Source organism: Coffea arabica, chromosome 11e, assembly GCF_036785885.1.
Source record: "Coffea arabica cultivar ET-39 chromosome 11e, Coffea Arabica ET-39 HiFi, whole genome shotgun sequence".
NCBI lineage: Eukaryota > Viridiplantae > Streptophyta > Magnoliopsida > Gentianales > Rubiaceae > Coffea > Coffea arabica.
In genome coordinates this window covers 21,471,879-21,488,889 of record NC_092331.1, presented here as the reverse complement: position 1 = coordinate 21,488,889, position 17,011 = coordinate 21,471,879, and the positions used below count along the sequence as shown (strand labels likewise).

General features: G+C 38.2%; 1 protein-coding gene across 1 annotated transcript; it reads right to left on the bottom strand.

The window, feature by feature from the left end:
• Nucleotides 1-12,751, bottom strand: LOC140021226 (uncharacterized). The gene is made up of 3 exons (XM_072071994.1): nt 12,393-12,751; nt 4,568-6,123; nt 1-200 (listed from the first exon to the last, which is right to left on the bottom strand). The coding sequence occupies exons 2-3, from the start codon at nt 6,042-6,044 to the stop codon at nt 1-3; spliced, it is 1,677 nt and encodes a 558-aa protein (XP_071928095.1). The 5' UTR covers nt 6,045-6,123; nt 12,393-12,751.
• Nucleotides 12,752-17,011: the final 4,260 nt, after the last annotated feature.

The following is a 17,011-nucleotide window of genomic DNA, read 5'->3' as shown; positions in this document are numbered from 1 at the left end:
CTACCCAAAACCCTTGCTTAGTTTTCTGTTTGCCCGTTGATGCTTTCCAACCCAAAAATCCCCTTGCGGCTGATGCTTCTTGTCTGCTTTTATATGGAACTCCAAGGCCCTTAAACCCTCCACTGAATGGTCAGGATGAAGGCCAGCCTCTGCCTTCATCCTGCCCTTCAGTGGCACGCACGAAACTAGCCCTTTGCAAGCTGCCAAAAATGCAGCTTGCAGGCCGCGATCATTTTTTTTTTTTTTTTTTTTTCAAGAAAATTAATTGAAGATTACAGAAAATATAAATAATAAAATATAAATAACAATAATAACAAAATTACACAAACCAGGTAATAATAATAACAAAACAAAAGTAATTTTAAACAAACAAAAAAACTAAACAAAAATGGCCATTTTTAAATTTTCCAATTTTTCATTTTTTCATCATTTTCTTTTTCAAAATAACTTAATAAAAATAACTAAAGTGCAAAAAGGTTGCATTTAAAGAAATAAATATATTTTTGTGAACAAATTTCCCTTTTTCCCCTTTTTTTTATGATTTTTCCAAGAAAACTAAAAACCTATTTTTTGAATGCTTTTCTTTTTTTTTCCTTTTTCTTTTTTTTTAACAAATTCTATGATAAAACTTAAAAATAAAAATAAAACTGGAAACTAAAAACTAAAAATGAACACGACAAATAAAAAAACTAAAAATGAAATTACACCAAAAATTTGGTGTCTACAGTTTGCCCCTCTTTGTCCGAGTTTTGAAAAAACTTGAGACAAAGAAGTAGACACCAAATACTTACCTGTGTTATTCGGCTACAAAAGATTCCAACGAACAGGAATTCTAATACGGGACTGACCCAAACATGAAAAATAAAACGGGACTGACCCGAGTAGGAATTTAAAACGGGACTGACCCGAACAGGAATTTTGAGATCAGGACTGACCCAAACAGGAGTTTAAAATTGGGATAGACCCACGGGATAGACCCGGACAGAAATGTAAAATTGGGATAGACCCACGGGATAGACCCGGACAAAAATATAAAATTGGGATTGACTAGAGATAGAAATTTCAAATCATGGGACTAGCCCGAACAAGCTTTTAATCACGGGACTGACCCGAATAAGCTTTGAATTGTGGGACTGACCCGCATAAGCTTTGAATTGTGGGACTGACCCGCATAGGCTTTGAATCGTGGGACTGACCCGCATAGGCTTTGAATCGTGGGACTGACCCGCATAAGCTTTGAATTGTGGGACTGACCCGCATAAGCTTTGAATCGTGGGACTGACCCGAAAAATACTCTTGATCGTGGGACCGACCCGAATGCGCTTTTGATCATGGGACTGACCCGAAAATGCTTTTGATCATGGGACTGACCCGAAAATGCTTTTGATCGTGGGACTGACCCGAATAAGATTTTGATCGTGGGACTGACCCGAAAATGCTCTTGATCATGGGACTGACCCGAAAATGCTTTTGATCGTGGGACTGACCCGAAAATGCTTGTGACGGTGGGACTGACCCGGATGAGCTTTTGATCGTGGGACTGACCCGAAAATGCTTTTGATCGTGGGACTGACCCGAAAATGCTTTCGATCATGGGACTGACCCGAAAAATGCTTTTGATCGTGGGACTGACCCGAAAATGCTTTTGATCGTGGGACTGACCCGAATAAGCTTTTGATCATGGGACTGACCCGAAAATGCTTTTGATCGTGGGACTGACCCGAAAATGCTTTCGATCATGGGACTGACCCGAAAAATGCTTTTGATAAAATTTGTGTTGATTTCTGATTGATGATTTTTCTTTTTGCTTTTCTTTTGACTTTTGAAAATCTTTCCAAGAAATTAATTTGCCCCAGTATGATGAATTTTTGCAATGTGGGTCCAGAGCTGATTCTATATCGCCATGCTATTGCATTTTTGATGAGATTTGCTTGCGACATTTTCAATCTGCCTTTGTTCACCGGAGGACTCTTTCCGACACCGATTCCAGTGCGAGGTGTGATGACTTTCATTTGTGCATGCGGTTTTTCTGCAAAAGAGAAGAAACAAAAGAATTGCCACCATCATTTGATCCGCTTGCCTTTTGAGAATCGTGTAAACATGAGTCTTTCGATGCCTTTATCGACCTTTGTTGCGGCAGCCGATTGAGTTGGATTTTGCACCCTAAGTCTTTTCCGATTTACAAACTGATCAGGTATGTGCTTTGCCATATTGTGAAGTCTGCGTAACTGACTTTGTTGAACCTTAACCCTTTTCAGGAGATGACTGAACCCAAGTATGTTTCGAATAAATCACGGGGATTGTTGATCACCAAAATTCAAAGATAAAGAATGAAGTATGCAGGAAAATTCACATGTCATACAAGAATGCACACATAACCATTTGTGCTTAAATTCTACAAAAATGCCATGAATGCAAGTAATTTGGTAAAAATGAATTTCCTAAGAATGTATTTACAAAATGACACAGTTTTGGCCAACAAATGTCATATTCAATTCTCTGGACATCTTTGTTCTGGAATTCAAGTTTGACAGAAGTATGACAAAATGAGGAGAAATCCAAATGCACCAAATCACCAGCTGTTCTTCCTCGTGCTCGCTCGCTGCAAAATCCTACCTTGGCGCCCTTTCGGGTTTTCACCAAGGTTGCCCCCACTCCTTTTCTTTTGTTTTGTTTTTGTTTTGTTTTGTTGTTTTTGTTTTGTTGTTTGTTGTTTTTTTTTTTCTTTCTTTCTTTTGTTTTGTTCCTTTTCTTTTGAGGTGCCCTTTCGGGTTTTCACCTAAGGAACAATGGAAAAACTCAACCATAATCGACTCAGGAGTATGAACTGAAGATTGCTGACATCAGTGAAATGCGCTTCCCTTGTAAGATTAGGCGAAGGCATTATGGACATCACTTGCCAGTTGATTAGCAAATTTCCCAATAGAAAAATACGGCAAATGACGAAAGCCAGGACTTTGGGCTTTTGAAATGAAGTCAGGTGGGGTGTTTCAAGAAAAGTTGAGGCTTGAAGCAAATTTGATGAGAGGGGTGTGAAATAGCCTGAGATTACATCATTTTGAAATTATTTCCGATTTTGAACGAAACTGAGGAGATTTTGCCCCAGCTTGATTGGATTTTTCTCTTCGTGCTTTTCATTGCACTTTTCACTTTTGCATTTTTCTTCAAAAACTAAATTTGCCCCAGTGTGGGGTTTTTCCCCTTTTCTCTTTTTCCTTCTTTTTCAAAAATAAATTTGCCCCAGTGTGGGGTTTTTCTTTCCTTTCTGATCATTTTCAAAATGAATTTGCCCCAGTGTGGGGTTTGCAGTTCTCAGGGGTTGCCAAACGAAAATTATTGTTCTGATAGCTCAAAGGGGATGACTAGGGATGAAATGTTTTGATTGGAAAGGAAGATGGCCTGACTTGTGCCTCGTCCCTTGCGCGATTTCCAAAAAGAAATTTGCATAATCAAATAAAGAATTTCTTACACATGTCTGAGTTGATAAGTCGAGGGAACGTCTGTCCTTCCATTTCTGCCCAAAATGAGTACTCCTCCAGGCAATACCTCTTGAACATCCAATAAGCTTTGTCAACTTGAATCACATTAGCACTTCGACTTCGTCTTTCATCGCTTTAGCACTTTGTTAGAAGATCGGTGGCGGACATAGATCATGCTTATGACATTCAGCTGTTTTTCATCAATTAGAATCAATCATTGGTAACCCTACTCTGACCAATCAGCTTCGAGCTTGGCAGGGGAGGAATTTTTATCAATGAAGGGATCTTGGCCTTTTCCATGAAAGTTTTTCCAAGGGATGGATTTTCAATGGAGGGATTTCAATGAAGCAAGTTTTATAAGGGATTTTCAATGAAGGTTTTTCACTGAAGGCTTTTAAAGGGCAGGAGTTTTAATGCAGGGATTTTTCAATGAAGGGATTTTCAATGTGCGGCTTCATCGAATTCCAGAACAATGATATTCAGAGGGTCAAATAATTTCAACTTTGGCCATCTTAAAAGAATTTAAAAGAATCAAGACAATAATCAAATCAAACAAATTATGCATTTCATGCAACTCCAAATCAAAGTGGAAACAAAATAAACTCAATTGCAAAAGATGCCTTCATTAAACTATTCACATATGCAAAAAACAGTTTTTGTGAAATTTAGTAAATAACAACCCCTAGATTTACCAAAATTCCCTTCGAGAGGGAAAATACTCGGCCATCCAAATTGTGCAAAGCTCCTTCAGGATTTTCAAATTTCGTCGTTGGAAGTGGATGCCTCGAAGGTGTCCTGGTGTTCAGGAAAAGGATTCGTACTTATGATCGGCCCTTGTTCACCTCCTTTCCTTAGCACTATTTCTCCTGCCTCGATCATGTCTTGGACTTTGTGCTTAAGTGCCCTGCAATCGGCGGTTGAGTGGCCAGGTACTCCCGAATGATAGGCACAAATAGCATGTGGATTGTACCCAGCAGGCATGCCATGAAGGTAAGTTGGAGGGGGAATCACGCCTATTTTGTTGGCAACCCTCAATTGCTCATACATTTGGTCCAAAGGCCTGCCTAGGTTGGTGAAGGTTCGGGTACGGATTTGATTGTAAGTTTCAGTGGGTCGGGGATAGTTGTAGGTGGGTCTATTTAGTGGGGGAAATCTTCGGTGGTAAGGAGGCCGAGGACGAGCTTGTTGAAAGCTTGGTTGAGAAATTTGGAAAGGGGTTGTAGGCGGGTTGGCATAATTTGAGCGAGGTCGAGGATGAGTGATATTGGTGTGGTAAACAGGATGAGGATTTGAGTAGTAGGGGTAAGGGTTTGAGTTGGTAGGGTATTGTCGAGGTCTGGGTCTTGGGACAGGGTTTTGATTCCAGGTAAAGGCAGTTTCCCCCTCTTTCTTTTTAAATTGCGGGTTCTTCTCACTAGTCCCCTGTCCTTGCAAAGCATCCAACTGGGATTTGAGGGCAGAGACATTAACAATCTTCCCAGCTTTCACGAAGTCATCGTACTCCTCAAGTTTATTGACAATGGCGGCGAACGAACATCCAGTCATGCGGAAAATTTCTGCAAAGTACGGGGGATCGTGTGCTTTAATGAAAGTCCGTATGATTTCGTCTTCAGTCATCGATGGCTCGACTTTGGCAGCTATTGTCCTCCATCTCTTAGCATAGGTTTTGTGGTCCTCAGATGGCTTCCTCTTTGTCCCTTCCAACGTGGTTCGTGTTGGAGCCAACTCGCAATTATACTCGTACTGCTTTACAAAAGCGTTGGACAAGTCCAGCCAGGTCTTTGCTTCTTCGGGTTTCAGCTTGGAATACCAGTTGAGTGCATCCCCCTCCAGACTTTCCGGGAACAGCCGTAAAGGCAAATTCTCGTCGTCTATGGGCCTTCCCAATTTGTTGGCAAACAGGCGGAGGTGCGTTTTGGGATTGCCAGTTCCATCGTACTTGTTAAACTTAGGGGTTTTGAACCCCTCAGACAATTGCACATTTGGAAAGAGGCAAAACTCATCGTAATCCAAGACTCCTTGCTTGTTTAACCCCTGACTCCTTCTCATAAATTCATCAAAACGATCGAGGCGTTTGAGCAGCTTTATATCAACGGGAGCAGAAGATTCCCCCATTTCTGCCTTGGTTTGAACAATATGGTCTGGTAGGAATGGCTCAGCAACAGGGTGATAAAAGGTATGTGGCTCAGGTGGTATATTTGAAGTGATTTGGGGTGGTGGACCTCGCGTGTGAGTAAGAAAAAATGAAGGATGAGGAGGGCAAGTGTATGGCAAATGTATGGTAGGATAGGTGAAAGTTCCTTCGGGTGGAATAATGAAAGGTGGAGCAAAAGTGGTTTGGGTCGTGGCTATGCCAAACGATTCTGGCTCCGGCCGACTGACGGGTTCAGGCTCAGGTTGAACTCCACTACTGATAAGCTCATCAATTAATTGCTTTCGGGCGGCCATTTCAGTTGCCATTTCACCAAACTTCGTAAGCATCTCGGTCAGTTGGGCCCCCAAACTTGCAGTCTCAGGTTGGGCTGTAGTAGCAGACTTATCCGACAGTTCCGGTTGTGAACTCATGTTTACACGACTTCTCCGGGCTTGACTACGGGATCGCGTTTTGATGGGGCTTCGACGAGAAGCTATGTTTAAATACTACCTGAAAATTTTTGAAAGAATGCCTTTAGATTCAACCCTTGCTTAATTATTCAAAAGAAAATAAAGAAAAGGAAAAGAAAAAGGCAAGAGTTAGTAACTATCCAAAAAATTCGGATGCATGTCCTATTGGGGAGCCCTTTTTATGCCAAGGGTAGGCCTAGCATGAAAATGCAATCCTCTAGGGTAGGTACCATACCATACCTGATGGATCTAATCAACTCATTGAGTGAGAAATAATTTTGAAAGAATTTGGTCAATTGGAGTGACGAGAGATTTGTCAAAATGAGGTCAACGTCCGAATGGATTGATCACTTTTGATCGATACAAGAATTTGCAAAACGCACGGGTTTGACCTTGACGAACTTCCTCTCGAAAAGATTGGAATTCGTTAATAAAATTTCTCAGTGAATTACGGGTCAAAACCCTAATTGATCAGGTGATTGGATGCAATGGACAGTTTTCTTCAAAATTGACTAGATTTCCCGATTTGGAATTCGATATCGAAACCCTAATTGGTCAATTGACAATTTATTAAAAATTGACCGGATTACCCTAAAAAGGGAAACAGGTCAAATGAATTCAAAGAAATTTATCCAAAATTAATCAGATCACCCTAAAAAGGGTAAATTGATCAAATAGATTGAACGAAACTTGATTTATTCAAAATCGGCTCGGTTGCCCTAAAAATGGGTAAATTGCTCAAATGAATGAAATTGAATTTAGGGATTTATTCAAAAATCGGCCGAATGACCCTAAAAAGGGTAAATTGGTCAAAAGACCCTAAAAAGGGTAATTTGGTCAATTGAATTGATAATTTATTCAAAAGCGACCGAATGACCCTAAAAAGGGTAAATTGGTCAAAAGACCCTAAAAAGGGTAAATTGGTCAAAAGACCCTAAAAAGGGTAAATTGGTCAAATGATTTGATGATTTGAATTTATTCAAAAATGATTAGATTGAACTAAAATTGAATGAATTGGAAAAAAGTGGATTGGATAAGATGGATGATTTGTTCAAAAATCGATTGAATTATTCGCCCACTGGGTGGTTTCAAGAAATCATTACAATGCCTTGGTCTATGAGCCTCTAAAATCAAAATTTGGCCTCTATATTTATCGTCTCAACAATGAGGAATCATTTGTGAATTTTCTTCGAATTAATGTCCTTTACGCAAGGGATTTTTACCAAGTTTTGATAAAATGGCCAAAAAGTGATTATTAGATGCTCATATTCCAAAGATCACTCTATGAAAATGATCGGATCCTACCTTACCTTGTGCACTACCCCTTTGGATGGTACAGGAAATATGAACGTGCAAGTCTCCTTGGATTAAGTATCCGAGACATAAGGTGGTTTATTCCTAACGCGGGATCCCCTAAATGGCATTCCCTTTCTAGGGTTTATGCATGATGCCATTTTATTAAAGCAGTAAAACATGCAATTTGAAATGAAATCATGATCTAAAAGGACCTTTTATACGCCAAGGTAGGCCTAGAGTGATATGCAATTACTAATCTATGAATGCAATATACCAAAATATTTAAACGTGCAATAACCTATCTATAAGGGTAGGTTCTAAAAGGAGGTCGTACCAGACCTCTTATTTGCTAGAGTTTGTGAATGCAATGGGGACACAAAACCAAGAAAAGTTAGCTCAGCCAGATAAATGCACATAACACATTGTCATAACAAAATAAAGCAATCAAAGAAATAAAGCAAGGAAAAGGGGTTGGACCCCTCCCCTCGTGAATAGTGTCCCTAGCTTAGGATAAAGCCGACTCTGCCCTAGGCAAGCTATCATGGATGCATGAGGTTGGGGTTCACTAATGCATTTAGACTCGATGAGCTCAGGTCCCCGAGCCTTCAGACTTAGAAACCAAGGGTCATCAATCCCCAGGTTCTTTGTCGGTGGCTCGAGCGATTCCCCAAACACCGCTACGCACACATCGTGTCACGGCTACGTGTTTGAGTGAATCTATCAAAACCTCAATCTTCGACCAAAAGCTAAAGGCTATCAACCAATAGCTTTAAGTGGAAGATTGAGTGACCCATTGGAACATGCTACACACACATCGTGTCGTGATCACATGTCCAAGTGAGTCACCTAATCCTAATAGGGTGGAGTGGCGTGGCAAGCCACTAAAAGAAAAATAAAGGGATAAAAGAAGTAAAGCGTATGCTCGTATGCTAGTGCTCGTTTGGAAGGGAAGGGTCAAGAACCAACGCGAGGCTCTAGGGTGACCCATACCTCCCAAAATGCAATGCAAGCGCGAGATAACAAGTAAACATTCATTCAAACATACATTCGTGAGTCGAGGGATTGGTTTGATTACGTACATAAGACAAAAGGTCCTAAAAATGAAAAATGCAATCCTAATATCCACATGCTATGCATAGAAAGGGTAGAAAAAGGAAACGAATGGTTAAGTCAAAATGCTTGGACCCACTTAGGAATTCCCCAGTGGAGTCGCCAACTGTCGCGCCCCACTTTTCGATTGTATGGTGATGAATGTGTGCGATGTGATGTGTGAAGTGTGGTGTGAACGTGTGCAAAATGAAAAGTAAAAAGGCGATGGGACTTTGGAAAGCGACGATTTGGCCAAATGAAATTTTAAAAAGGGTTTTTTAAATATGAAAACGGAGTCGCCACTTGGTATAGATTTGGGGTGTACCAAGTCACCCAAAAAGTGTTTTTTAAAGACAAAGTAGTAAAACCCTTTTTAAAACGACTCCTAGTCCACGTAAGCCAAAGAAAAAGGTTCGGGGGTCACGTTTGACAAAGGGGAAGGCAAGGATAGAATCCAAGGCACCCCTTTGACCTAGCCAAGGCTAGTTGCGCGACTTAACCTTACCTTTCCTAATTTTCTACCCAATATATGTTCGCACGTTGGATATGACTATATGAATGCAAAACGGAAAGAAAAATGCAATCCTAAATTCTACGATGTCTCTCGTGAGGCTTTTGGTCCCAAACCACATGAATTGTGGCGGCCAACAAAGGAAAACCCCATAGAGGTCGATTAATGCAAATGAGACTCAAATGTGCAAGTGTGGAAGTGTATGAAAGAAATTAAAAATCCAAGTGTTTGTGTGCAAGTGTATGAAAAGGTGCACGTGTGCAATTGTATGAAAATTCCAAGTGTTTGTGTGCAAGTGTATGAAATATAGTGATAAGTGCATATAGGTGTAATTAAATGCAATTTTTGTGAAGTAGAAATCAAAATGAACAATAAGGAAAGGAAAATGTGAATTGAAAAGAACGAGTGAGTGATAAATGAGAATGAATGAACCTAAGGGAATGCATCAGGTCGGGTATGGGAATGACTCCTAACTTGTCGACTTCGATTTTCCCTTTGATTAGAAGGCAAAACTAGCGTGCTAAGGCTATCGAGTAGCCACACTCGCTCGTTTCCCTTATCAGAAGGGGACCCTCAAGCAAATGGACCCTACAACTATCATGATATGCAAAAATCCTAAAATGAAGGGAAAGGGGGTTCGAGGAGCATGCCAAGTGATAAAACTAAGAAAAATGCATGATATGTGGTGAACAAGCAAATGATATGCTAATGAGGGGAAATCCCTAAGGGTCTAGCGTTGGACTAGCCCATTCTATGAATTCCGACTAGCGTTGGACTAGCGGAAACGTACATTCATCCATTCCATTCATTCATGGCTATGAAAGCAAATAGACATGCCGAAATACTCGTAAACACATAGCACATAGCATTTAGCATGCTCGACTAGATGCAAGAGCCTAATAAAGCAATTAAACATGTAGCAACCAAAACAAGCAAGCAAGGGGAAGGGGAAATGGACAGATGCTCTCCGAGCCCTATCTATTACAAGCCAAGAGGTGTACACATACCCCATAAAAGCATAAAGGGGAAAGGGAAGTGGACCAGATGCTCTCCGAGCACTATCTATTACAAGCCAAGAGGTGTACACATACCCCATAAAAGCATAAAGGGGAAAGGGAAGTGGACCAGATGCTCTTCGAGCCCTATCTATTACAAGCCAAGAGGTGTACACATACCCCATAAAACTTAAATAAAAGTAAAAGCAAGTAAACGCATGCAAGGAGGTAAGGAAAGCGAAGTAGACAGGCATATTCACATAACACGTAGGAGCACGTAAAGTCAAATGAAATGCAAGTGAGGGATAGAGTGTACCTCCCTTGAAGCGACGCCCTAACGTAGCGAAATTACTAACTTACCCTCCAAAATAATAAAAAGGGTCAAGGTACCACTTAAATTATCAAATAAATCAGAGAAAATGGAAACAAACGTCAAATAAAAATTAAAGAGGTCCAATGGGCCAATTTGTTAATATTATAAACACTAAAGGACTAAAAACATAAAATAAAATTAAGAATCTAAGGCGAAACTTACCAAATCAAACTAGAAAATTCACAAAAAGGTAAATGATGAGCAATTCACTAGTAGCTAAACAACCAAATGCCAAAGAATCCAAAAGAATCAAATTAACTGCAAGTCTTGGAAAAAGAAATTATTAGACCCTTCAAATTCATTCTACAACCCCTTAAGTATCTACCCAAAACAAATCAAGATGTATTAAAGAGGAAATGGCATGTTAGGAGGACAAAATTAATTAAGTTTTCCAATTAATTGGGCCATGGAAGCATTAGATAAAAGCTAAGGGGTTGGAGTGCAATTTTTGGAAACATTTTTCATGCAGATTCATGCAACAACACGCAGAAGGCTTCTATTCTCATTGCTAGTTTCTGCAAAATTCCGCCACAATCTTTCATCCATTTCAACATGCAAACGAATTCACCAAACCAAGATTTCAACTATCAATTATTAACTGAATCAAACACAAGATTTAAATGTGCAAACAAGGTGATGAAACCCACTTATAAGCTCTTGCCGAATAAAACATGACACTAATGCAGCAAAATAACGTGAGAAAAACTTCTGCAATTTTCTTATTCAGTCATCAGCAATTAAACAGAACCCAAACACACCACTTGTTTCTAAGATTCCAAACCTAAACACAAGGCTTTCAACTAGGCAACAAATCATCATCCAAACAAACAAAACAAAAAAAAACTTAGCAAGATTCCAGTGCAAAAAATGAAATACATCCGGCAAGTTGGAAGATCTGGAAAACACATGAAACTGGTTCAACAAGTCTTGGTTTGCTCGGCTTTGATGAACTCCTCAGACAGACCTCAAAACAGGTAAACAAAGATAAAACAAAACAAAATGCAGCAAAGGAAAAGTAAAACCTGCGCAAGTTGCTGCAACATGACCAAGAGCTTTGAGCTCGTTGCAGCAGACTTTGTGCGCAGGTTTCTGCAACTAACGAAGAAAGAAACCAGCTGCATTTCATTTCCAAACTCAGATTGAGGAACTAACCATGTAACCAACCCAGACCAAACAAACAAAACTCAGCAAAACATCATGCAGAAATTCTGGAAAACATACGCGCAAAACTGGTTTGACAACCTGAAACATTCATTTTCCAGCAAGCATTAGATCCTAAATTAGGAACTCTAGCCCCCAAACATGCGAACCCAGCATCAAACTTCAATCTAAACCAGAGCCTACACTTCTCACTTTGCATCATTAAAATTCTGGATTTCAAACACAAAAATTGGAGAAAAAGGGAAGCAAACGTTGGAATAACATTCTGAAAAATTTTCCAGCTTTCAATTCTCTTCTGCTATTTACTTTAAAAAAACCGAGACATGTTTGAAACAAAAACAGTAAATCTATGGACTCATCCATTAAACCCCCCCCCCAATGCCATGACCTTTAACGCATGCAGCCAACCTCAAACACAATCATCTATACTCCAAAAGGGCTACTCACAATCACCGAAAACAAAATGCAGCAAAGGATCCTGCTTGGAGTGGTTAAAGTTTCAGCATTTTCATGGTAACGTCTACTGCCATAACAAACCAGAAACTTGCAAGAAACAATCAAAGGAAGTTTGGAACAAAACTAAGCATACTATACTACCGACACTTCACAGAATCGATCACACGAAACAGGAGAAAACAAAATCAGAAACGATGGTCGCACCAATCTGATAAAAGGAAGAGCATCTGCAATTTCCTGGGCTCGCTTGTCGCAAACAATCAATCATAAACACAAAAGCCTCTTAAGTTCATCATAGAACCCCCACTGAGGAATCCAAAGTACTATCTCTAAACCCCAGGTCAAATACCCCACACGTTCCTCTAACATGAATCAAGACAGGAAACACAAAAAAATCCAAACTTGGCATGGGTTATGGACTGAAATACCTTCGGTAAGGATCTGGTGGTGATGGAGAACTGAAGTGATGGCAGTCGTGGAGGCTAATAGTTCCGACAGCTCCTCTGCTTCTTGGGGAAGTAGTGCCAGACCTCTTCTCCTCTTTGCTCTCTCCCCCTCTACCCAAAACCCTTGCTTAGTTTTCTGTTTGCCCGTTGATGCTTTCCAACCCAAAAATCCCCTTGCGGCTGATGCTTCTTGTCTGCTTTTATATGGAACTCCAAGGCCCTTAAACCCTCCACTGAATGGTCAGGATGAAGGCCAGCCTCTGCCTTCATCCTGCCCTTCAGTGGCACGCACGAAACTAGCCCTTTGCAAGCTGCCAAAAATGCAGCTTGCAGGCCGCGATCATTTTTTTTTTTTTTTTTTTTTCAAGAAAATTAATTGAAGATTACAGAAAATATAAATAATAAAATATAAATAACAATAATAACAAAATTACACAAACCAGGTAATAATAATAACAAAACAAAAGTAATTTTAAACAAACAAAAAAACTAAACAAAAATGGCCATTTTTAAATTTTCCAATTTTTCATTTTTTCATCATTTTCTTTTTCAAAATAACTTAATAAAAATAACTAAAGTGCAAAAAGGTTGCATTTAAAGAAATAAATATATTTTTGTGAACAAATTTCCCTTTTTCCCCTTTTTTTTATGATTTTTCCAAGAAAACTAAAAACCTATTTTTTGAATGCTTTTCTTTTTTTTTCCTTTTTCTTTTTTTTTAACAAATTCTATGATAAAACTTAAAAATAAAAATAAAACTGGAAACTAAAAACTAAAAATGAACACGACAAATAAAAAAACTAAAAATGAAATTACACCAAAAATTTGGTGTCTACAGGTGCTTTATGCTAAAAAATATCTTTTGTATTGCTTTATGCCATGGTTTCTATTGTAATAAATAAGAGAGCTTGTTCCTAATTTTTCAGCCTTTGACAATGGATTTGTGGTTTACTGGTTAGTTGTTTTAATCAAGAAATGTTTGGATACTAAGTTTGTGGATATTCATGATTTTGGCATATGATTTGAGCAACTTCACTAACTTCATTAGTTAGATTAAAACCTGAAAAAGGGAGTTTAGACATCAAACTGCTATTTTGTTAAGAATTTCAGTATATTTGATAGCAATTCCATTGAGTGTTTAGCTTTAGCGAAAATCTGGCAGCTAAAGTTAAAAGGTAAAACTTAGTCACCATTAATTTTCTTGGTATTCTCCCATGGTGGACATATTTTCCCTCAAGATTTGTGAAATTTTCGAGCCTTCTGTACCAAAAATTGTATGTTGATTAATTGTCTTGACATTTTTCCAGGAATGAGTTATGTTCAGAGGGGATTTTTATTATGTGCTTAATCTTTTGAATTGTTGCTTTGATCTAGACTTGTTGGTTGTATTTTTTCCCCGGGGAGATTCTTTAATTGGGTGATTTAGCATTTTTTGCTTGGTTTCCTCATCTCTTCTCATTTCTGTGCATGTGAGGCTGTCTTTTTCTTTTTCTTTTTTTGTTATGTTTTGCTTTGGCGCTTATTGGTTCTGAGGCTTGAAGGATCAGCCATTTGCAATTAATGAGTGGATTCCATCAGAAATTTTGTACTTGTGACTATTGTAATCGGTTAAATTTTGTCATTGCTTTGAGTTGCTTTTGGTGTTTGAGATTGTGATGTATGAAGGAAATTTTGTGCTTGTTGTCTGTTGATTTTGTGTAAACCTCAAATTCTGTGTGTTTCTCTTCTTTTATTGAAGGAATAGAATTTGGATTACGAAAAAATGAAATGAGTTAATGGTTTTTGTGGTTTGTATTGTGGGACTAATCCTTTTTAGGCAGACTAACAGTTATTTTCTTCTCTAAAAGAGATTTTTCCTGATTTAGGCTTTGTGAATGTTCTGGCTTTTTGCAGCTAAGCCGGGCGATTGATTAGCTTGGCTGCTTTTTATGTTTATGAAGTTAAACATGAGGTATATTAGGATTGTTTTTGTATTTTGTATTTTGTTTGATTATTTATACTTATGTAGTTATGTTTATGTCTCTGTTTTTATCGCTGTAGAATGTTAGACTAAGTGATCTTGTGTTGGGCATTCATCTGGTTTGATTAGGGATTCGGCTCACTGTTAAATTGATTATTGTAAGACAGCTAAGGGTTTGGATTTTGACTGTGAATAAGTAGTGTGTGCAGACTAGCAATGTATTGTTTGTTCATACTTATGCAGTTTATGACTATGCTTTTGAGTTTTGCTGCAGAACGTTGAATTGAGTGATCGTGTCGCTGGGCGGCTAAGAGGAAAGAATCTGTTGTCCTGCCTGTGTGACACATTCATGTTTTCTGATTAGGAATGCAGCTCAATGTTAAATTGATTATTGTAATTTTTATTTTTTTTTAGCCTTTTTCTAGATAACAATATTATTAGATGTTTTTAGTTAATGTCTAATATGTATTTATCATTGTTAAAGAACTTAACTGCGGAAACTTTTGTAGTAGCTAGGTTGCTAATTGATATGGCTCAATTGCCATTTCAGTTTGTACATGGCTTACGTTTTGTATATGTATATGGAACATGATGCTTTTCCGTTCTATGACAATTTGTTTTGTGGATGATTATTTGTAACTGCCAAATTCTTGGCTGTTTTTTGCAATAAATGAACTATAGCCATATAAATGAACTGTCCATAGTTGACTTTGGCTGGGGAGGTTGCATTACAGTTTTTCCTTTGTTAAAAAAACTGCTTGGAAGTGTTGAGCCCTGTTTCTTTTGCCCTATTCTTCGGCAAATGAAGGGAAAAATGATAGTTTTAAGCATTATGTGTATTTCCAAGAGCATGCTGCGTCAGGTTTTAGAGAAGACATGAATAAAAGGGTAGATTCCTTTGAATGAAAGGGTTTCTTGTTATCTTTGTCTATGTTCCTGTTGAATTCAAGAGGTTTCAACTTTGTGAAATTGACAAGTCTTGTAATATGGGTCTCATGTTGCTCCACATAGCAGATTTTGTACTGTGTTTTTTTGTTCATTTACTTTTTTTATTCTGCACTTCATTAAACCAAGAAATGAAACAAGACAAAACAACTTGGTTTGCTTTTACTCCTTTTTCTCTATTCAAAGCACTAGAAGTTTAATGTTCAACAAGTTATTGCATTTGTTTAGCAATTCAGGCTTTGCTAATGGGTGTTTAGCCACAAAATTGATGTTAACCTACTTGTTGCACTCATCAAGCTTTAGTAGTGAATGTTTGAAAAGTTTCTTTGGTTACTTTGATGTCCTCTCTATCTTTTTAACTAATAATTAGTCATTGCAGTTCCTTTGGGATGAATATGATTTGCAAACACCAAAGGAGCCAAACTTTTTGTCTAAATATTCCTTGGTAATGTGTTTTTGGCTTCATCTGCATGGAAATACCAAAAAAATGTGTGGACAAGAATCAACAGAAAATAAGAGGAAAGTACATCATTGCACCGTCCAGTATGTTAATGGAAACTCTGGACTATCTACACTGAAATTACTACATAGTAATTCAAAATAATTTACCAAGAAATGAAGAACTATTTTCAACTATAAATATATTTACTGGATTTGGTGGTCCTTCGTGGCATGAAAATTATTAAGGACACTTTCTGCATCAAAAGAAATTTTATCTGTGAAACGCACTTTATGTATGAAGGATCCCATTAAAATAAAGATAAGAATTACGCCATATGATTATATATGAATTATATCCCTCTTGCCATCTACAGATTTAGAGCACAGGCTCTAACTATCTAAACTTGTTAATTGCCTATACTAAAAATGTACTTTTTCTACATAAATTACAATTTTTATTGCTTCAAAATTGGGCAGGGCATTTTACATTTTCATCGCACGAAGCGTGTTTATCCCTCCTAGTATTTAAGTCAAATGGTAAGACCATGAATAGTGGTCTTAAGGTAAGAAGCAATCACATGGTGACACTTGTCACCTTTTATTAAATACTTACCTAACTTGTCTCTCTTATACCAATCCACTTAGCACCCTCTACTTATCTCTTAACACCCGGTAAATTAATTCCAGTATTCAAAACTTAACCTAGTTGACCGAATTTTTCCGAACTTTTCGCACTATTGGGTCCCACGTCTGGTATACGCTCTTAATTTCTCAAAATCCATTTGATACTAGAAAAATCATCTAAAAATTATATCTGCTCCTTAAAATAATCTAGAAATTTTTCCTAATCACGAAAATGCAGAAAACAAGCCATAAAATACGAGAAACCTAGAAAATGAAAATTACGGGTTCTCACAAACTTGCTTTTAAAGGGGTGATCTTAAAAAAACTTAATCTCCAACCGCGAACTCCAAATCCTTCCTTTGATTGTTGCATAACTCTTTTGGCAGTTCTGAGCTATCTGAATCCTTTTGTGTATTAACTTCACCTTTTCGTATGCCTCCTCAATCCATGGTACTACAGTTGGATGTAAAATCTTTCTTTCACCTATTTCATCCCAACAAATAGGAGATCTACACTTTCGACCATAAGGAGTTTCGTATGGAGCCATTTGAATGGATGAATGGAAGCTATTATTATAAGCAAACTCCACCAATGTTAAGTACTTACTCCAACTTTCTCCAAAATCCATAAT